At 38.2% G+C, this 23,235-nt stretch overlaps 1 protein-coding gene across 7 annotated transcripts in view; it reads left to right on the forward strand.

The window, feature by feature from the left end:
- PLEKHA7 (pleckstrin homology domain containing A7) overlaps positions 1–23,235 on the forward strand; it is a 166,871-nt gene that overhangs the window by 47,707 nt on the left and 95,929 nt on the right. The window contains exon 1 of one of the 7 annotated variants that reach the window (XM_075755046.1): positions 6,624–6,771. The exons of the other annotated variants lie outside the window; for them this stretch is intronic. Coding sequence (XP_075611161.1) covers positions 6,701–6,771 — 71 coding nt within the window. The 5' untranslated portion in view covers positions 6,624–6,700. Of the gene's footprint in view, positions 1–6,623; positions 6,772–23,235 lie in introns of those variants that run through there. 7 annotated transcript variants of the gene reach the window in all.

Raw genomic sequence — 23,235 nt, forward strand, 5'->3', positions numbered from 1 at the left:
AATGTGTCAGGCCAATGGAGGCTGTGCAGGCTGCGCTGTAGCTGCTTGTAGGTGGAATGGCTTTTGGGTAATGCTCTTTAGATGGCCTTGCAAGTCAGGACCCTGGTGTTGGACTTCTCAGCATCTTCACAGTCTGCCTAGTTGTCAAGTAGCTAAGAGCAGTTTTATGTTTGGGTGAAAAATAGAATTTTGTTTAGATGAGAATTTAATAACTTACTTTTTTGTTCCAGATTGGAACAAAGACGTTAAAAATATTATTTCTTAATCCAATTAAGAATATCTGGAAGGACTAAGGTCCAAGCAAGCAGATTTATCAGTCTAGTAACTCCTCTATGAATTCTCAGATGTTTAGAATAAATTTGAGGCTTTGTTTCAGGTGTAGGAATTTTTAAAATCTAGTTTCAGACTCTGACAGAAAGGCTCAAGCCAGACTTACTATTTTTTAAAAATCTACCAAATGAAGTATTCATTATTGCATTCTTCCAAACCCACTGTCTTCTGAAGTTCACTTTGTCAAGTAGTATTTAGCTTTTTTACTATGTATTTTTAATGTCTGATTCCTGGAATGACGTTCAGAACACATGGAAGCTGATGTCTGTCTAGAGGACAACTAGTTTTAAGCCAGTGCTACTGATGTCTCTGACTTCTCTGTCTCTGAAGAGGAGCATGGAATGAATCAGAATTGTTTGCTTTCATACGTGGCATTTTAAGATTAAGCTTTTGGGTGCAGAAATGTGTCTATATCTAAAATAAAACCTACTGCTATATCTTGCAGTTAGTTTTACTTATTTATTCTTTGAAGGACAAATCTCTAATGGAAATAAATACCTTAAATTTCAGATACGTTACACTTCAAGGCCCTCGTTATTTCTACTTTATGGAGTTCCATCACTCTTACTAGCCTGCATGGTCACAGAGAGGAGTGCATTGACATTTTGTCTTGCAAAAGATGCCTTTCTCAAGAATTTCACATAGTATGCAAGTTGCTTCAAAGGAACTTTTTGCAATTTGAGTGTTGCAGAAGCAGCTGAAAGCCAGGTTGTACATAATTCTTACATGTTTTCATACCTGTAAAATTAGGTTTGGAAAGACATTTTTCTCCTCTTTCAAGTGTACGCAAGGGAAAATGCAGGCATTTTGCCACTGAGAGTCTTCCCTAAAGTGAAGGAAAGAATGACCTAGAATAGCTGGGTTTTACATTTCTGTGCTCTGGTTTGCATCCCAGAGTGGACTCTTAACTGCTGCACAGGATGGCTGGGCAATGGCTCTGTTCTGTGGAGGGTGCTAAGATCCACTTCTGATGCCTGGTTGAGAGGAACAAAGACAGACTTACGGAGACAGATGATGGAGGATTGAATAGTGCTTGAAAAGTCTTAAAACCTGTAAGTTGTTTCTGATACTAGTATTTGGTAATAGCCAGTGGAGTTCGAATCTCACACCTGGATACCAAGGAAGAAGTAAGTAGAACTGTATCTCTTTCCCCTCATCTCCCCTGCCCCCCCCCGCCCCACTCCGTACTTTTTCATTTGGCCTACCCAGTATTTCCATGGCTCACATGGGGCCCAACTACAAATTTAAAGCTCCTTCCATAGGAGATTTCATTTATTTTTGTGTCATGAGGGATGCTAACTTTGTATGCCAATGTTCAGTTTGAGAGGGTAGCTTTATACTCGCTGTTTCCTTCTAAAAATAAATAAGAAACAGGCAAGCTTGAGAAACTAAGTGGAGAGCCTTGCTTTTCTTGGGAATCTGACTTTTGAATCGGTTTTGTGCCAGCATCACTAGACATATTTCAGGACGACAGTATATTGACAGGGAGTATATGGAGAAAATGTGGGGAAATGTCAATGTCTTTGTGAAGTGTGCAACACTTAGTTGTTTAATCAACTGTTGCTTGATGTTTATTTCTTGTCAGAGATCTTACTGGGAATGATGTGAGGATGAGGATGGGTAACAGGCAGCTGTCTCTGGGCTATATAAATGGGCTATCAAGCTGAACAAGCTTGCAATAGGCCTACCTGGATAAATGCCGTGCATATGGCAAGAAAGCTCCCTTAAGAGCAGGAGGGAAGGAGGCACTGGAGAAATTGAAAGCTACCTAAAGGTGAACAGAGCAGAATGAAGTCAGAATACAAACATCTTTACATGCTGCCTCTTTTCTTTTAGAGGTTGCACACTTTATTTTTCATTAGGTAGCCTACCTGTAAACAACAGCTAACCTGCCTATTCTGTATCTGTTTATGTGGCAATGATCACTTCAGTTTTCTTAGGAAACTAGGCTGAAAAAAGAATAATCTTAGTTAAGTAGTTTGACCAGCAGTTTAGGAGTGCAGCAGAGATGCGTTATCACCAAACCCACTAGTCTGCCTCAGAAAAGAGTGAAATGCCTCCTTTGGCAGTTAGGTTAGATAATGCTTGGGATGGTTTCTCCCAAGTTCTGGTGTTGTTTTCAAGTCCTCTTTCCTTCCAGGGCTTTTCTTTTATCACTCCTGGGTTTGTTTGGGGTTTTTTGTGGTTTTGGTTTGGTTTGGTTTGGTTCTGTTTTGTTTTCACTTTTCCCTATATAAATATTCAGTTAGTCTTTAACTCTGGATGAGTTTTGGGTTTTCAGTGATAGTGTCCTTCAGTTTCAAATTTCCCATTATCCTTCAGTGTTGTCTAATATTTCCCTATTCTTGTGTTTTGTACAGAAAGGAAAAAAAGACTTTCCATTATGTCTTCTAAGTATTGCTCATTATATTGAATATCTTTGTAATGTTTTCTTTGAAAATAATGGTATTACATACAAACTCCATGTAATGATTTTTTTCCCTACTGTATCTATAGTATATTTTTCCTTCTGTTTTAGTATCTGTAATATATTTCTTAGCAGGCAGGGAAAATATCAAATATAAAATCTTGTATAAGAGTAAATTACTGATTAATGGTATTGATGTTACAATAATTTCTGCATGACACTTCATTCTGTTTTTATGAATGCTAAACATTTTATATGCATTTTCATATATCATCACATAACTGTCTACAGTGTGCCTGGTTTCACTTCTAAACTTGAAGAAGTTGATTTAGATTCCAGTAATGAGATTAGTTTCTATTTCTCCTTCAGTCTGCCTTTTTTGTTTAAACCAATCTTCATTTGTTTACCAAGGAAGGTACTTGTTTGAAATACCTGAAAGCAGTCATGCACTTGCTCTTTTCCAGTCTTTCAGCTTATCCTTGCTTTTTGAAGTGCAGTTACACCTCAGTTAAGTATTGCATACCTTTTCAACTAGCAGCATTAAATGCTGTAACAGCTAACAGTTCAGGTACTTCAGTATTAAGGTCACTGTAAATTATGGAACACACAGTATTAGTGCCTCAAACTTATTTTCTTTGTTTAACTTTGTTCCAGAAAAGTAATAAGTACTCCATGGCATGCTATGCCAAACAATACTGATGTGGTTATTTTTAAGTAAGTTTGTTGGCACTAAAACAGGGAAGTAAAATGCAAACAAACATGACTGCATTTGGAATGAAACCCACTTGCCTCTTTTATTGGAGGTGTTGTTTGGCAAGTAGGTATGGATCCCAGAAGCAGTTCTGTTCTGTAATCAAGCGTGCATGAGGAAAGAAATGAAAGGGGCACTTGGTAAATCTTGGGTATTTTTGTGGGGAGTTTTTTCCTTTGGTCCTTACCAGATTTTCTCTTCCCCCTTTCTCCCTTCTTATGCCACACTTTTTCTTCCTGTTTCTAAATCACTGAACTGGTACGACGCTTACCAATGAAAGACTCTGCTTCTGTAAAGATCATCTTAAATTCAGTTTTTGTCTGCCTATTGTCATCTCACTTATCCCCATCTATAAATGCTATGTAATGCTGTCCACCCGTTTAAAAACTGCATAGTTTCCACCACGTTTTAAAATTTAAATGGCTTTTATATTTAAATTGAAATTTCAGAGCAATAATGCTTCAGTTGTGTTAGAGCTAGGAGCAGGAGACAAAAAGAAAGCTCTATTCTGAATATTCCCACACATCTTTTCCCTCAAATCCTATAGCTGTTTTATCCCTTTATAAATCTTTAATCAGAGGATTTCAATACTTAATTACAAAAAAAATTTAACCTCACATCATTCTTTTGCTGTCAGCCAGTATTTTACTTATTATGTGGATAAGCTAGGCATTAAGGGAATAAGTGATTTTTTTGCAAAATGGCACGGTGAGCCACTTGGCAGCCTTCAAGACTCTTGGTATATAAGCCTGTAATCTGCTGACTTGACACTAACATTCTTTTCAGCTGGCAAATCAAATGGAAATGCCCTAAATCCTGGTTGGGACTAAGAAGAATTATTCAGATATGAGCATTACTGGATAAATGTGTTAATGCTGTGATTATCAGTGTCAAGGAGGTACCAAATAAAAAATGAGTAAATATACAGGATAGAAATGTAAGTGCTTTGGGGATGCACACACAGGCGGACTCATCAGGTCCAACCGCAGCAGTGTAGCAGAATGACTTACATGGCCCTCAACAGCTGTGGCAGTAGGGATGAAAGCTAACCTCCTATCCACACATCTCTCATGAGGTGGCAGGGAAAGGTGACTTGGACAGGCCTGGTAGAGTTTTCTCTGCCTCTCACATGCTGTTACCTGTGTGGTTTTTGAGAGTTGTGGGGTTTGGAATTAATGCTCTGTGCTAGACACGAGAAAGATTGTGTTTATAAAAATTCAGCTGATACCACAACATCATTTGTGCCTGAATTGCCTTTTCAAGCTGTTTCTTTACAGCCAGGAGAGGTACAAAGATTTCTGTAAAATGATGTGCCCAGAAGCTTGCTTGTTTTTTTTCCAGACATATCAGTTGGGCTAATAAAAAAATTACTTCTCTGGGCAAACTGTACTCTCTTTGTATTATCCTGGCATTTTTTATAGGACTTCAGAAATTGGTGCCATGTGCAGTGCTGTATGGTATCTGCATATTACTCTGTGTGCATGTGTATGTTGTATTTATTGTGTAAAACAGCCTGTGATTCCCCAAGTTGTAGCTGGTGGGAACAGTCAATTACTTGACTGAGCTCTATGTATGACAGTGTGCGGAGCTAATTAATAAGCATTCCCATTTTTTTTGAGGACCAAGCCCTTATTCTTTAGTGTTGATCATTTTGGGTTTTTTCCCCCTACAGTTTTATCTCCATTTGAAATGTTCTTATTGTGTTTCACAAATAAACCACCTTTTTTTTTTTTTACACCTTCACAAATTATAGTGAGGCAATGCAAAACATCACAATGCTGTTAAAACACTATACAAACAGTTATATGAAAAAGAAACGAAACATTTCACTGAGATGAGATTTTAGTTTTAGATTTCAGATACATTTAAGGTAGAAGAACAAGCTCCCATTCTTTTAAATCGGAGTTTAAAAAGTTCCTAGAATAGTGACAAAGTTTTGTACCATTTTCCCAATGACTAAGATGTTGATTATAAACTTGTGATAAACCAAGTGAAACCATTTCAGTCTTTTTTGCAAAACTGAGAGACAATAAAATAATACGTGAGTAAATGTTATGTCATGGGATAGAGGTATTAAATTCAACATTTTCATGTTTTCCAGTGCAGCTAGCACAGATAATGAAATAATTTTAAAATCTTTTTTATTTACTATCTTGCTTAAACTAAACAAGTCTTCATGTGAGGGCACTATACACCTTCTTTACTCTAACGCTAGTGTAGGTAGATAATAATTTAAGTCTATTTGACATTAGTCATGCCACTGGGCTGTACTGTGGCTACTCACATGTCTTCCTGCTTTCCAGTTGTCTTTTCCTCTCCTGAGGAAGGTATGCCCAAATAAACTTTCACATAACTTACCACTGTACTGTGTATCAAAAGAAATCTCTCTTTTGGTATTTCTTTGATTTAACCTGTAGTAAAATGCTACAGGAATGCATGCACATAATTTTATTTCTATATTCAGTAGCTTAAATAATGTAGTTTAAGATTCTACCTCCTATCCTTCCCTCCTGCTTTCCCGTAGTTGAGAGTGTAGTGTGATAGGATTCTTTTTTAGCAGGGAAAAACTCAATATGATTTTTCACACTACTGTAATGTGCAATATAACATGATGTTGCTTATAAAACATGTATGCATTACACATTTAACTGAATTTTTAAAAAGAAATCTTTGTCACTAAGTTCAAGGTCATGGATCTCATGCATTTTCAAGGAAATTCCTGTCGTGGGCTAAAAATCCTGTTTCACCTGCAGTCTGGTTCTTCATTAGCTGATAGGAGGGATTTGCGGCATTGGCAATAAGTTCTGCTGCTTGCTGGCTGACTGCCAAAGCAGGGCTGCTGTTTAAGACAGCAGGTCTCTGCCTTTCGCCAGCCTGAAAGGCACTGTGTTTTCAAGAAGAATGTGGTGCAGGATTTTATGTCGAGTCAAAACCGATGGGCTGTCCTTGCTTTACTGAAACAATTACATGTTTATGATTTTGTAGTATGTGATGTCATGAGGGTGTTGGCTTTTAGGAATTTCACTACTGAGGAAGCAGTTTGAAATGCAGGCAGAATCTTCAAGACCTTGGAATATGCACTTGGTTTCTTTTTAGTTAGCTTTGAACAAATGTACAGATGGCTACATACGTAGATTTTCATATTTTTTTTTGGTAAGGAATTAACATATGGAATATAGAAGTGATTTAATTGGATACAATACCTGACGGCAATGTCGAGTCAGTCTGGATTTTCAAACTCTGTTCCTCTACCGGGATATCCGTTCTTCCAGGTGTCATGCAGGTATATTGTGTTTTAAGTTTTATCTTTTAATGCACTGACATGTATCTTTTAATGCACTGTAGCATGATGCTTGTGATAAAAATTTTGTTTCCATTTCTTTGTTCTCTGAAAAAAATTATGAAATCAGAAATTATGAAGCTGGAAAACATAAATATATTTTTGAATGCTTTGTGCCTGACTTTATAATTAGGTTTGCATTTATTTAAATCAATTTTTTTTTTTAATCTCTAAACATACTAAATGTTTTGAGAGTTTTTCTAACTGGAAAAATGAAGTTGTAACCCTGGAGATTTTTTAAATGAGTTATGTATTCAGGTATTTCAGTCATTTTCTAGGAACCAGATATCTACAGTGTGGAGAATTGTAAATTATACAGATTTCTGGAAATATGAATAATTTTAAGTCTCTTCATGCAGAATTGCATAAGGTAAATAAACAAAAGTACTTACAGTCATGCTTTTGAGACAATTCACAAAAAATGTGCACGCATAGAAAGGTGATGAATGATAGCGTTATGATAAAGCTTAATCATACAAGCTTCATATTGTTTTATCTTTTTGATTCACAGTCTTGTTTTAATAAAAATCCTTTCTGAGAGTGCTGTATAACAGTTTTCTAGTGAATGGGTTGGATTCTAACCCTGAAATTACTGTTCCTGCTGTGGAAGACTGTAATATTGTGTAATAATTAGAGGAAATGTGTTACAATACTACTTTGGCTGAAAGATCTCAGGTTTCTGGCACACCTTAATAAAGGAATGTAACCTATGTTTATTGTGTCTAAATCTGAAGTCCCTGCCTCTCATGCTGCAACAATAACAGAGGGAGGGGAAAAATCAGAGTTGGAACATGAGTTCTGTACTATTACTCATCTTTCTGTAACACGTTTGAAGAGTAGGATAAGAGAAGAAGTTAATAATTAACATGTTCATATCTAGAGAATGAACCTGACAAATATTCTTTGTAAACTGCAGCATATACAGTGCTATGGGTTAGTTTTGTGAGGCTGCAGTGATAGTCATTTGTGAATAGAAACAACAGTGGTTCTGCATAGTGTTCACTTAATCACTTTTCTGCGTGTTTCTTGAAAGAAATCCCTGCACTTCTTTGCATATTTGTATCTCTGTAGCACTACCAGACTGTCTGGTCAAAGGTATACCAGCAGGGTTTTATTGAAACCAGAGTTAGCTGTTTAGAGGTCAACCACAATGATTGCTCATGGTGGTTGTCCTTTGGCCTAACTTTGGAAGATACTGAAGTCTAGTAGCCTTTCTTCTCTTTTCTGGCCTTTTTTGTGATAATAGGCATGAATAAGCTGGAAATTAAAGATGACAGAAATTCAGTAAATGACATTTCATGTAAAAGCCTTCTCTGCCCAAAAGTATGCTAGGTGCTTAGTCAGTCACACACCTTCTTACTCCTGCTCCCTAAAATCAAAATGATCAGAGCCTAACACCCATCTCCCTGATTTCCACAGTGACCTTCTGGACAGAATGAAGGTCTCGTGAGTGAGTTCCAAATCCTCACCTTTCTGTTGTGAGAAGAGATAGATTGAAGTTCCTGAACTTCTGGATCTCAGTTGTTTAACTGCATTTTGTTTTTAATTCTCTCCTCTCTGTTTCTTCCCTGTTTTTAAAGTTATTCTGCCTTTCAATGAAGCCTGTGTTTCATAATTTTCAGATAAGATAATTAGTTTCTCTGGTATGCAACTGAGATCATTAAATTCTATTTTTATGTATGTAGAATTGGGTGGACTTATTTCCTTTCATCACTAAGTCATCCTGGCTTTGCAACTCTGTTTTTGTTCCGGTAGGTATAAAGAGAAATCCTTTACATTGTGTACAACCACTGATAACTTGCTCCAACTATGGAGCAGTCATTTTAGAGATCATCATCAGTGCAGAATTTTCCTTCAGAATAGTAACATACATCTGATTCTTTCTGGGGAGTAATATAGCTTACAGAGACAGGACTGAATTAGGATTTTTATTCCACTCTAGTTGTCATATTCTGGTGAGTGAACATTTTCCAATAAAATAAATAGGCAGCGAGGCTACTGTTTATTATAATCGATTTGTGATCTCTGTGAAGTGAGGAAGGTTAGTATACATTATGCTAAATTTGTATGTTGGCAGAGACGTTAATCTAATATGACTTGCATCTGGGATGGCATCAAATCTTGAACAGAGTTCTGGAGAAGCTCTGTCTTCAGGAAACTTTGCCTTTTGTGTAGGCAAAGTTAATTTTCTAGAGATCAGAATTATCATTGGAATTGCATGGTGTTTGGAATGGATTGTGTTTTCAGTTACACATAAGGAGTAATAATTTTGGCATCATATTTGTGTGGAAGTGTGGTCCAGAGTATTGATGATAGCCTGTTCTGGAGGAGTGTGCAAACAGTGTTTTGTTCATTTATGGGTTTCTAAAGATTGCTTGAGACATCTTTGTTGGTAATACAGTCAGTGGGATTGAGTGCACCCTTAGCAAGTTTGCCGATGACATCAAGGTTTGTGGTGTGTTTGACGTGCTGAGGGGAAGGGATGCCATGACCTTGACAGGCTTGGAAAGTGGGCCTGTGCAAACTGCATGAAGTTCAACAAGGCCAAGTGCAAGGTCCTGCACGTGGGTCAGCGCAATCCCAAGCGCAGCTACAGGCTGGGTTGAGAATGGATTGAGAGCAGCCCTGAGGAGAAGGACTTGGAGGTGTTGCTTGATGAAAGCCTCAACTCTAGCTGGCAATGCGTGCTTGCAGCCCAGAAAAGCAACTGTATCCTGGGCTGCATCAAAAGAAGCGTGAGCAACAGGTTGAGAGAGGTGATTCTCCCACTCTCACTCTGGTGAGACCCCACCTGGAGTACTGTGGTCAGCACTGGGGCCCCCAACATAAGGAGGACATGGAGCTGTTGGAGGGAGTCCAGAGGAGGGCCACAAAGATGATCAGTGGGCTAGAGCACCTCTCCTGTGTGAACAGGCTGAGGCAGTTGGGGTTGTTCAGCCTGGAGAAGAGAAGGCTCCAGGGAGGCCTTACAGCAGCCTTCCAGTACATTAAAGGGGGCCTACAGGAAAGATGGTGAGGGACTGTTTATCAGGGAGTGCAATGATAGGACAAGGGGTAACAGTTTTCAATGGAAGGAGGATAGATTTAGATTAGATATTAGGAAGAAATTCTTTACAGTGAGGGTGGCGAGACACAGGAACAGGTTGCGCAGAGAAGTTGTGGATGCTCCCTCCCTGGAAGTGTTCAAGGCCAGGTTGGATGGGGCTGTGAGCACCCTGGTCTAGTGGAGGATGTCCCTGCCCGCAGCAGGGGGGGTTGGAACTAGATGATCTCGAAGATCCCTTCCAACCCAAACCATTCTACGATTCTATGTCGTTGCTTATACTTGGAGATGACCAAGATACAGTCTCCAAAACTATGACATTGTTTGTATCTTGGTCATCTCCAAGTATAGTCTCCAAAACTAGATGAATCGGGATGGCATGGTCTCTTGGTTGGCTGTAAATTATGGAATTGCATAAATCAGGAGTTCATCTTGGGGACTGTATTTCTGAGCCATATTGTAACTCATTTATGTATCCGTGTAGCGCAGAATTGGAGTTTCTTGGGAGCTTTGCCGTATTTGGAAAAAAAATACAGATTAATAGGATTTATTGATTGATAACAAATTTCCTGTTTCTTTTATGGTACAACATAAGAGATCTGATCTAGGGGATTAGTTGTAGGAAATACTCCATGTGATTGAAAAATACTACTTTAAGTAACTTACAGTCTTTGTTTTTTACAGATTTGGTATTTAATATGGAAATTCAAAGAAAATATTACCATCTATGATACCTGTATTTTAAGATAAGTAGCAGCAAATGTACAATTAGTATTGGTGGTTAAACTTTAAATGGTAGTCAACGCATGCAAGTAATCCTGCTATGTGCCATCTTACAGCAGCTGGAATGGCATTAGCCAGGTAGCTTGTGTTTTTTCACCTGCTTAATGTTGTAATGTTCGTTTTCTTTCATATATCGTATAGTGTAGAAGGAAGTCTGTTCAAAAGTCTTTGAAAATATGCTTACAATGCTTTGATTTTCAAAAGCCTCATCAGTAGAGATTAAGAACAAAGCTTTCTCTGGCAGAGCTTGCAAAGGCTGTGCTCATGTCATTTTCCCAGTTACCCTGGTATGGCGAGAGACCTTGCGTGTAGGAATGTTTGCCATCTCTCACTGCTCTAGGCTGCTAGAGGAGAAGATGGTAGCCTTATGAGTTTTTCTTTGGCAAAGAGAAAAGGGAGATATCTAGTGTCCTAGCCATATTTGACAAGAGAAGACAAAGCTTTCAGCTCCACTGGGATATTAGCAGATTGTAGCCATTTTAGAAAATGGTCATTGTTTTTATGTTTGCCTCAAAAATGCACATTCAAAACCAATTTTGAGTAGGAGGATGTGTTGGTTTTGCGTGGCAAGGTTTTGGTAGCGGGGGGGCTACAGGGGTGGCTTCTGTGAGAAGCTGCTAGAAGCTTCCCCTGTGTCTGATAGAGCCAATGCCAGCTGGCTCCAAGACGGACCCGCCGCTGGCCAAGGCCAAGCCAATCAGCGCCTCTGTGATAACATATTTAAGAAAGACAAAAACAGTTAGAGAGCGCTTTTGCAGCCAGAGAGAGGAGTGAGAAGATGTAAGAACATCTGCAGACACCAAGGTCAGTGAAGAAGGAGGGGGAGGAGGTGCTCCAGGCGCCGGAGCAAGATCCCCCTGCAGCCCGTGGTGAAGACCATGGTGAAGCAGGCTGTTCCCCTGCAGCCCGTGGAGGGAGGATGAGGGGGTGTAGAGATTCCACCTGCAGCCCGTGGAGGACCCCACGCCGGAGCAGGTGGAGACACCTGAAGGAGGCTGTGACCCCGTGGGAAGCCCGCGCTGGAGCAAGCTCCTGGCAGGACCTGTGGAGCCGTGGAGAGAGGAGCCCACGCCAGGGCAGGTTTGCTGACAGGACTTGTGACCCCGTGGGGGACCCACGCTGGAGCAGTTTGCTCCTGAAGGTCTGCACCCCGTGGAGGAGACTCACGTTGGAGAAGGCCGTGAAGGACTGTCTCCCGTGAGAGGGACTCCATGCTGGAGCAGGGGAATGATGAGAGGAGTCCTCCCCCTGAGGAGGAAGAAGCGGCAGAAACACCGCATGATGAACTGACCGTAACCCCCACTCCCCGTCCCCCTGTGCCGCTGGGGGGGGCGGAGGTTGAAGCCGGGAGTGAAGTTGAGCCCGGGAAGATGGGAGGGGTGGGGGGAGGTGTTTTAAGATTTGGTTTTATTTCTCATTCCTCTACTCTGTTTTGCTTAGTAATAAATAAGATGAATTCCCTCTCTAAGTTCGGTCTGTTTTGCTCATGATGATAATTAGAGAATGAGCTCTCCCTGTCCTTATCTCGACCCGTAAGTTTTTTTTTTCATTGTACCTTTTCTCCCCTGTCTAATGAAAGAGGGGAGTGATAGAGCGGCTCTGGTGGGCACCTGGCCCTCAGCCAGGGTCAACCCACCACAGAGGACTTTTTTGAGTAGGAGGAGTTACATCTCTTTCCTCACGCAGAAATATGAGATAATACAAAAGCCAACCCTGTCTCAGCTATGGAGCAATTACTAGTGTTTCTGTAATGTAGTTGGAGTTCTGGTGGACTGTGATAGTCTTCATAAGAAGACTCCTCTTTAGAAGGAATCTTCTTATTTTTGACACAAAAGCATAGAGGTCAAGACCTGGGTGTTCTGCATAGTTCAGAGATCTTATCATTTTCAGTAGATACATTCAAAGTAGCAAAACAGTTCTTGGGGTTTATCAGGGCTACCATAGCCCATTGGCCTAACCAGTATCGGAACCTTCTACAGTCCTTTATAATACTGGAATTTCATCTTCTAGGGAAGTTGATGGAAGCCATGTTCACAACAAAAGGCTGCTGTTCAGATCAAGACTTCCTTGCAATTGTGCATGCTATTATACATTTTCTGTCTGCTAAAAAAGAAAAGGGGGGAGGGGGAAGGAATTCGGTGGGGTGGAGTGAAAACTTGTAATTTTGTGAATTCAAGATGAGTCAATTGCATCTGTGCAGCTGATTGCAAATGCAGTAATGCAGATTCCATCCAGTCATAGCAATATCGTAAATAAGCTATTATAATTGAAACTAAGCAACACACTGACAGTGCTTGACTATGGAAAGGGAAGAGATCTTGCAGTATTAAGCTACTGCTTTTCCTGTGAGGAGGGAGCCACTGCCCACTTCAAATGTTGGTCTTTAATTAGCAGCCATTTTTTAAATTAAAAAAACCCAAAAATGCTGTTGTATTTTAGAGCAATAAATCTTGATCACCTCCATGTTGTAAAGCATTAGGAGAAAGTTCTTTCAAAGAAACATAATAATTACTGAGTTTTCTTTGTGGCATAATCTGACGAGGTTGTAGCATAATCTGACAAGTTTAAACTAAAATCTTTGAGAAATAATGAGGTCATGCAAATAGCAATCAAGAATAACAAAAAAAAATTAAAATATTTGCTGGTTTGGTAGCGTTACCCAAACTCCTGGGTAACTATTTAATGTTGCTGTTCTGAATACTTAGCAATATGCATGTGTATGACAGGGATTTACAGTTGCATTTTTCTTGGAATAACTAAATCAGCTGAGCAAAACTTCCTGTATTTTTTGTTCTTTGGTTCAGAGCTGTTCCCTTTCCCCTGTACGGAGAAGAGGAGGAGAAAGGGGAGGGCAGGTTTTTTTGGCAAAATTGACAACATATATGCAAGAACATGGTGTGCTAAATTCAAGCCGGCCTTAGAAGCTGTTTCCCCGTAGAACTGGATTTTTATATATGCCTACAATAAAATATAACTTTCATACTGGGAGAGGGAGATCAGTCTCTGCTTTTTAGATGGATAATTCCTTTTCTAGGACTTGGGAAGAACTAGTGAAGAAAGCTGGTGCTGCTATCACTACCTCTCTCTTCTATATCTAAAAAGAAATATATTATGTTCAGATCTAAGTAAGAGAGGGAAAGCTCAAAATCTGAAGGAGACAGTTCAGTTTTATATATTTTTATCCTCTGCAATATTTAAAATGTAGGTGGGCTATTTTTATATTAAAATGGTTTAAACATTATATAGTTGCTTTACAGGTAAATGTAAAGATTGCTTTTAAAGAAAACAAAAAAAAACCCCAACCTTTTTTTTTCCAAGGGGCCTCATGATTAGAATGTCAGCAGTTATTTGGGCTTGACAGAACAAACAACGCATTAAAAAGCTTCACATAATAAAAAGTAACTCATTAAGCAAGATCGAACTTGAAAAAAGAGTTTTGCTTGCAGGGAATAAATCTTAAGTACAGGCTGCTCTCTAAGACGACAAAATGATAGGAAAACTGTTAAAGACGAGGCAGGTTGCAAGATCACCATCTCTAAATCTTGTCCAGAAGATAGATACACAAAATTGTGAGTGAGAGATGTTGGTGAAGGTGCAGACTGGTGTTACGGTTCCTGCGTGACTTTCCTCAGTTGCTTCCTTGGAAAAGTGGAGCTGGGTAAGAATGCTTTTCTCACACAATGCCTCTAGTATGGGAAGTCTCTTCTCTCTGCCTTATCTCCTACCTCTCCCTCCCCACCCCTTTTTTCCTCGCTCTATTCACCTTTTAAAAAAAATGAATAAATCTTTCTTATTCTGTCATATCTGAACTGGAAATGAAAAGCCTCAGCTCTGTGCGAGTGGCTGGTAGATCGACACAATCCCACACGTGGCTCCCTTGTGATCTACAGGACCAACTGTGAAACTGCAAATGTCCTGATGGTGTCCCAGTGTTAAACTGAGCACTTGTGAAACTGTTGGCCGTGGTACGTTGCTAGTTTTGCCTGTGTTGAGCTATATTGAGTATTGGCTTCTTTAGGCGGGTGTGTCACTTCTGGCTTGCTTAACGCACCTTACCTTCTGGCTCCTCGGGTCTCTTTCCACATTCCTAGTGTGGCTCGCATTACGCTTGCTGGTAAGGCTGTAATCAGATGAATGCGTGGCAGATTGCAACAATTCGTTATAAATCATTCTGTCAGAAAAGAGGAAACTGAGGACAAATGTGAGCATTATGATCATGTTATATCTCAAGTGTCCTTAAAAGGAGACAAAAGTATAAACTGCATATGATGCAAAGCAATAGCTCTGATGTGGATTACTTACTTTTCTAATTAATTCTGACTGAAACTTTGAATATTTCTTTTTGTTTATTTTATGATATCTGGTATTTCAGGCTCTTATTCACAGAAATGTAATTGTAGTAGTTCTTCTAATGACATTGATATTTGGCTAGCAGAACCAGTTATAACAAGTTCTGCATTACTTTTTTCTTAACAGCTGTTTTCTAACATATTCTTATTAAACAAAAAAAGGGACAGTGTCTAGCGTAAACAGAGATTCACATGTAAAATCTTTTGTACTTGCATTATTCTGAGGATTTCAGCATGAAAGGGCAGTTTGTTTATTTTTAGAACGTGATGCATTATTTCTGTTGCTTTGGAGGAATTTGTGTGTGTGTGTGTGTTCCGAAACAAAATTTGTTGTTATAAATATACACTAACTTGGTTTCCTGAAAGATGACAGCTGCTCGGAATTCTGGTCAGTTATTCTCTTTTGTCTGTTACCACTTCTGCCTCAGCAGTTGACTAATCTACTTACGGAATTAAGTTAATGAATTATCATAGTTCTTAGTACAGTAGTGTGCTTCCCAAGATTTACACTGTGATTGCTTCTCTTAGAGCTGAAGCTGCCTGGGTACCTCTTGGATCCTTTTAAAATCCTTACAGGAGGATTTCTGAGAGGTTTTCTCAGACTCCAGAGGTGTCTGGAGGTTTTCTGAGATTTACTTGAGTTTGAGGGTCCAGGTTATGCAGCAAAATGTACATCAAAGAACCATCCTATAATGCTGAGAGTTTATGCTCTTAATACATTGATTTTTAAATTAAATATGGAAACTAACTTTGTGTCTTAGAAATTGAGCCTAGAGAGAAATATCGTTTGTTCTAGTATACATAAAGAAAACATTGACATGTTATAAATCCTGCAGTTTAAAGGATGGCCCTAGAAATGGTCTTGGTTTGCGCAGCGGTTAGTTGATAATTTGAGAAACATAAACTAAGAATTTGTTACAATTTGGTTTGGAGAAAAAAAGTTGAAGCACTGGCAGAAAATTTGTAAGGCATAAATTTGCAAGTTTCTTCTTTATGCAAATTCAAAACTTACTAATTCAGAAATGAGGGCATTGCAAAAGCTTAAAGTTATTTTTAAAGCAATTAACTATAGGAAAATTATAACCAATACAGTGATTTATGTTAAAATCTGAATAAGTGTCAGCTAATATTTGAATTATAACAAATTGTTAAATATAGATAGTATCTATTCAAATCAGATGTAGATTATATTTAGTCTCACTTTTTATGCTGTTATTTTGGCAGGTGTATGATTTATGACATTGCTAATCCAGTTTCATGAGTCCTGCAATTCATTTGAAGGACAACTTCCTGCAGAAAATGAGCATAAATTTGAGCGCTTAATAAATGGATACTTATATATTCCATTTTTAGATTTTTTGCAAAAAATAGACTACTTCTTTCTCACATGCTGAGGAGAGCCATCTTTTAATTTAAGACACTTCTTTGAAACAGAGGGTCATCCTGTTGATGTGTAAATTCCTCTGTACAGTGCTGAGATGACTGCAATGCAGATAATGCAGATGGTGCTAGCCTTCTCAAAATTTACGTCAGGTTTTCAGCTCCTGTAAGAGGTTTCATTTACTCATAACTTTAGGTAAGGAATAATCATCTCCTGAAGACGAACAATGTCAGTGGAGGAGACTGTAATGGCCGAGACTGTGACCTCATGAGGAGGATGCCAGGCCACTACATAACCACACTGCTTCCCCGGCACGTCTGTCTCAGATATGATTTGCCCCAAGTGGCAAATCAGATGGCACAGAGCGCTTTCTCAGAAATTAAGACCTGAGTAATTTTCAGACATTGCTGCGTGTTGGTCTCTTTCCTTGGAAACTCTTGCATGTTGCGCTATTAAGTTTTGACTGCTGTGACATTACAGACGTTAGTTCTGTCTTCCCCATGTCTACTGCCTTCTCCTGAGGTGGGGCAGCATCTCTGCTCTTTTCTTTTACTCTCCAAATTCCAACTGTGCCTGCACTTTGCTGACCTTTCCCTAAAAGTGTTGAAGACCTGTCCCTTTTCCCTTAGGATTTTACAGAGCCTCTTGTTAAGAGGCCTTGTCTCTCTGCAGGGTTATTGTAAATTAGAGCTCTGTAGCACTTTGCCTCCTCTTCCTTATTCCCATGTAAGTAATCCGCATTTTACCTAGTGCTTTAACTACATCATCCATTTAAAAAATCCGTTTCTTGGCTCTCCTGTTAAACTGCATCAAGTTCAAGCTTGTCTTTCTTGCTTTAAGACGTGTCATTAGCTCTGTCCCCACTCTGGTTTCTTTCCAGGTTACTCCCTCTGTTTAAGTCTTATTTAAATGTGGCTGCAGTAAAAATGACTTGTTTTGTGCTTGTCTGCTGTTGATTAGGTAAGATTTCTAGATTTGAAATATGTCCTTGTTTACATAATTTGTAACTCTTGGTGTGTAAGAGCTACTATTCACTGATTACTGTTCTGAAAACTTACTGTCTTGTGTTTTGCAGCCTATTTTGGCTTTTGGTGATTTCCTTCCTCTCCTTTTTTCAGGTAAAAGCTAGACTGACTCCTTTCATTTTCCTGCAGCTATTCTGTCTTTTCCATTGCTTACAAAGTTGGAGCATTACCTACAATTGTGGATTCTTTTAATTGTGTCTTTGTCTTCTGTTGGTGTGATGTGAGGGAAAGTGGGTTCCAGGTGTTGTCAGAGATCCAGAAACGTTGTTCACAAGAGTTTCTCTGTTGTAAATTGTTCACACTAATGAAAAGTCAGAATGTGTATATTGATTAGAGAAATCCATGCATATCGTCTTGCAGGTCAACTGGATTTTAATTAGAAAGATTTTCAGATGTATCCACAAGATACAACAAGATTCTGCTGTTTTAACTCCAGCTTTTGTGAGCTGTTCTGTGATGTCTGAAGAACAGTAGCAAGTGTTGATACAGCTTTTGGATGGGGAAAGAGGCAATTGAGTTTTTGTTCTAATTCTGGCTATTCATGTGGAAACCCTACAGGCAGGTTTATTTTTTTCCTCGCACTGTGTTACCATGGATGGATAAAAGGTAGAATATTTAGTACATGGCCTGTGTCAACTTGTAATACTAAAATCTCAGTTCACAATTCAGAATTGTTCCAATTGAGGAAAAGCAGCACCAATCTATTAATGCCTACTAAGAGTCTTTTATGTTCCTTCACTGGCAGAATGTTTTTCTTTTATGGATTTATTGCTGTTATCTCTCGGGCCTGCCTTATTTCCATGTGCTGAAAACATTAGGCAAATCTGCAGTGGATTTGCTAATGTAAACTTTTCTATTGCTATGCACCACAGGCCTTGATTTCTCTCCATTGTGCTTCCTCCCTATATTCTTTTCTGCCCACTCTTACCCTGCTGGGTCATGATTTGCTGTATTTCGGATGCTAAAAGCTCTAGATAAGCCCCTTATTTTTAAGAACAAGTTGTTCTGAAAACCTCAGTTGCTTAAATGTCGTAATTTTACATGTTTCAAAACCTACATTTTCCGAACTAAGCTATTGAATGTTTGTGCTTAGTAAGTTTGCATAGTCTAGTTACTGGAGTGATTTGAAAGAAACTTCCTGTGTAGTTTACTAATATTACCATATATGAAAATATTCTTCAGAAATATTCTTTACTCTTTCTAGGTGCAACTTAAACTTGGGTAGAGCACGATTTATCAAAGTTCACAAGCGTACTCCCATCATCTCTATTTTTTTGTATTGTGATTTTTTTTTTTGAAGTTGGAAGCATTTCAAATATGTAGTAAGTTGCAGCATTTGTTATTTTCTACTTCAGCAGTGGACGGGTCAGGAACTGCAATAAGTGTAATGGCTTAGGTTCTTTGAAGCAATGCTATTGCCTCCTTAGTTCTGTTAAGTGGTTGTGTTCCAATACACAAATCCATTCTCTGCTCTGTTACTTTTAAACTATTGCCTCTTCATTGGTTGTTTTTCCAGTTGTGAATATCCTCATGCAGTTGGTTTTTTCTTGACAGTTTATTCAGCTTCTCATTGCATCGCATATAGCATATTAAGCCCAGCTTGAATACTAGCCAGAACTTTTTTTGGTCGAGTGATCATTGTTAATCTGCTGATCATTAAGTGCACTGATTTGGAAGTGTAGATCTGTAAGTGTTAGGGCATGTGTCTCGGATCCAAGCCATAAATGTTTATATTCTTCATAGAAATCTGATTAAATATTGGCAACCTTCACTGGACCCCAGCTAGAGGCACCATATATTGTGCAAGCTTTTGTGGTTCAAGTTTAGAAGTGTAATTCAGATGGTTGCATTAGTTTTTTCAAAGTGAGATTCCCTTTCTGGGCAGTGGAAGGAAACTGCTTTAGACCAAACTCATAAACTCATGTGGCATGAATCATCCTATATGAATCTGCAGAAAATAGTTTGAATTGTAAGGGTTGCTTTTACTGGGCCATTACACTACTGTCAGTCTTCTGATACGTGACAATATGTATCTTTAAAACTTGGAAGTCAGATCTATGCAACCAACCATGGGTCCTCAGTACTGTACTAAGGCCATCCTTTTGAGCTTAAAACATCATCATTTGTTTCCCATTGGTATCTGTTGCTTCCTTTCAGCTGTTGATTTATCCTATATTCAAAGTTGTCATGATGCGGTCATTTGCACATGTTGTTGTGTTCTTGCGTGGAGAATTCTCACATACACAGAAGCTGAGGAAGTTTTGTTTGGTGATAAAGGGCAGAAAGCTGAAGTAGGAGATGCTTCTAGGACAGAGGTGACTTTGCAATCTTCATATCAGACAACTGTAAAGCTGCTGCATGGACTTCAATTAATATTTTCACAAAACCCCCTGTAATTCTATTACCTTGGTCAGATGTGATTGGTAATTTAGTCTTTGCCTAAGCAGGTATCCTCTTGCGCTCTTCTGGAGAAATGCGGCCACAGTAGTGAGAGCAGAAGCAATAACACAAATGGTGTTTGAAGAAGAAATGAAGGTTGTTTCCCTGTGCCCTGAATCTCTCTACCATCATGCTTCCCATTCAACCCATCCAATTTGCTCTTCTGTTGCTCTTAGGATTTAATGCGGTTTGGGCTGTTTGTTTTTTAAATTAAAATGGCAATATAGTCTTATTTTTGGTACATGTAACACACTTTTATTTTGCAAAGTACCAATGCTCTGCAAGTATGTTTCAAAGAATGTGTAGTCTGTTTACTGCCTATTTGGATCACTGAGTTTTGGTGCTAGTATGTGAAGTTACATGGGATTCTAATCTGACAGTAAATGTATGTGGGGTCACTGGGTAATCCCTAGGAACTCTCTTATTGAGGGTATCTTCAGATTAATTCCTTGAGGATTTATTTTGTTGTTTGATTAGTGAAGAATAAAAAAAAAAATTGTGTGATTTATTGTGAATGTAGAGCTAAAAGGACTTTTACATGAGAAGCAACAGATAGTATGGCTGAATACACTTTTAAGGCAAATAATTTTGTGGTGTAAACAACTGAAGAACTTTTTCTCTAAATATTAGAAGTACTAAGTATACAATACAACTTAAAATGTACTATTTTTCTGTTTGCTACTTTGAAAGAGGTGGTTCTAATTCTAACTTGGAACTTGCTTTCCCTAAAATTATAATGCATGCTGAAATTTTACACCCTTTAAAATCTAATAGTTACATTTTGCTCCTAATATGCTGCTTGCCTTGTGTAACACTTATTCTGATGTTTGTGAATTTGAAAGTTCTTTACATTTAAGATCTTTCAGGAAAACAAGATAATGATTGAAATAATTTCAGTAGCCCTTGGGCTAGAATTAGGTGGCCTGATTAATATGATTAATATTACTGGTATCTGGAAGCTATTGTTTCTGAGTCACTGCTCCTTTCTGCTAGTAAAACTAGTGTTCTGATACAACAGAAGTTAAATGCTTCTGTACATATTACAAATCGCAGCATTTATGGGATGTGATGAATTGCCAAATATGAGGGCTTTATAATTCAACAGATAAAATTGGAATGACTTACTGGTGCTTTTTTTGGTTTTTTTTGTTTAATATTATAAGTGGATGTTGATAGTTGATACTGGCTTCCATCACTTTATAATTTTATCAGTAAACTTTAAAATATAAAGAATCCAGCATAAAAGTGCTGTAGAGCACAAATGTAATTAGATATTGCTAGTAGATGAGGTCGGTTTCCCAGAACAGAGGAAAGCCGAAGACTGAAGTAACGGAATCATTCTTCTTATCCCTTTTATGTAGACAGTATATGATTAAGGTGCAAGTCAAAGTGCTAAAGATAGCCAGCAAAATGTTTAGAATGATTTAAGCTAATAATTAGATAGTTGGCAGGATGAAAGTTTATTCCTTTATTTTAAGTGAGATTTCAGGAATGCTTCATTTTCAGTTAATTAAAGGTATAGTAAATCTTAATGGAGCTAAGATCACTTCTTTCTCACCTGGCTTGTAATACTGGTTAAGCTTTAAATAATGTAGGAAGAGATTTTAGTACCAAAAGAAAATACAGCTGTGAGATACAAGTGTGCATGTGTGTATATAAATTTTGTTATTTTTTATTTCTGTTTTAATGGTTATATCTAAAGTTATAACTCTAAAACCACTATCACAATTTGGATTGTTCATCTCAAATTCTGATTTTTTTTTAATTTTGCTGCACTAGAAAATCTTATCCCTTGTGGAAGTGAAATCCACTGCATCTTAGCAGATCACGTATACCATAACACGAGTAACTTACACGTCTCTGTATTTCTTCCTAATAAGCACAGCTATGAGCGATCAACTGTAAGACAAATAGCTCACTCTGACACTTCTTAAAAAGGCTTGGAAGCCTCGAGTGATACTGGCAATTGATATCACTTGAGGCTTTTGTGATAAGGATTGATTACATTAATATTTCATAACAACCTCTATTCAGGCACTATATCTTAGTGATTTACTGTCTTTGGCAACCCAGTCTGGATTCAAGATATTGATGTAAATAATTCCATTAGTCCCCCTGAGTCATTTGGTCCCTGAGGAAATGTGAATTAAATCAGTGTTGGTGAAAAAGCTTCTATGGGTTTTGATCATTAACTTGTATAGAGTGATGGCTTAAACAAAGTAAATACAGGTTATTAATACTACAGATTTTTATTTAGTTGCTTTTTCTAATCAGTATACATGCCAGAATCTTTTTTGTGCTAATTTAGAACATTCTGCCTGTAGAACTTGCTAAGTTGTGTGAATAAGCCTGCTGTTGTTAAATGGTGTATTTTAGAAAGGCAAATCAGCACTCAGCGTTGCTTGATCGTGATTTGTAACAATATGCAGAAATAAAGGGCTTTGATTCCCTACCACTTCTTGGCCTTGCAGTAATAAGTAATTCAACACTAAGTCTTCTAGAAGGACACTTTTTTTCTTTTGTAGAAAAATATGTACGTATTTTCTGAGAAGTCAACTCTACTTTTTGTCCTTTGCTACTTGATTGAGTGTCTTAATGAATTTTGGATGACAATAAGAAATTATGCCCTTCATTTAGAAAAAATAACAAACCAAACCATTCAGCTGTGTAGGAAATTGAATACTGAGATGAAAAAAAAATTTATGTGCTGTATCTAACAGCAGTGGACACAAACTGTTCTTTTTATCCATCTACCTTCTTAACAGTGGTTTAGATCACTTCCTGGGAAAAAGTTCTTGGTTTGTTATCTCTAGATAGATTTGAGGCTTCTGCAATACTTGTGAAGTACTTTGCTTCAGTGATGGGCATTGGGTATTTGTGATCAGGCTGACTAAGTATTTGTGATATTAGTGAAACTGTATGTTTGGTTCAGGCTTTAATTCCTCAAACGCTCCATTTCATGCTTCCTCCGAAAATTTTGAGTTTCCTGTCATCTCTTTTGCTTTCAAGAGATCAATAATTAATTCACGCTACCCTATGTAACAATGCCTTGTCATTGATGTGAAGATCTTACTGATCAATAAAAACCTATTCTTTCTCACTGTATCGAACACGTGTCTTTGTTCTCCCCATTAACCTTGAAACTTTTCAGTATTGATACTTTCCAAGTGTCCTTCTTGAATATTTGTTTTAGAACCCTTTCACCAGAAGTGCTTTTCTAGATTGGATCCATATTTCCTATTCAGGACATCCTGTAATATCAGAATAAGTAACTTTTGTTCCTTTGTGCTTTTCTTCTATTGTTTTGTTTTGGTCTTTATTTTGCAGTTCATCATGTTGGCTGGAGCCTGTGCTTGAAATGTTCATCTAGGCTTCATGTCCTGGAAG

Source organism: Balearica regulorum, chromosome 5, assembly GCF_011004875.1.
Source record: "Balearica regulorum gibbericeps isolate bBalReg1 chromosome 5, bBalReg1.pri, whole genome shotgun sequence".
Classification (NCBI taxonomy): Eukaryota; Metazoa; Chordata; class Aves; order Gruiformes; family Gruidae; genus Balearica; species Balearica regulorum.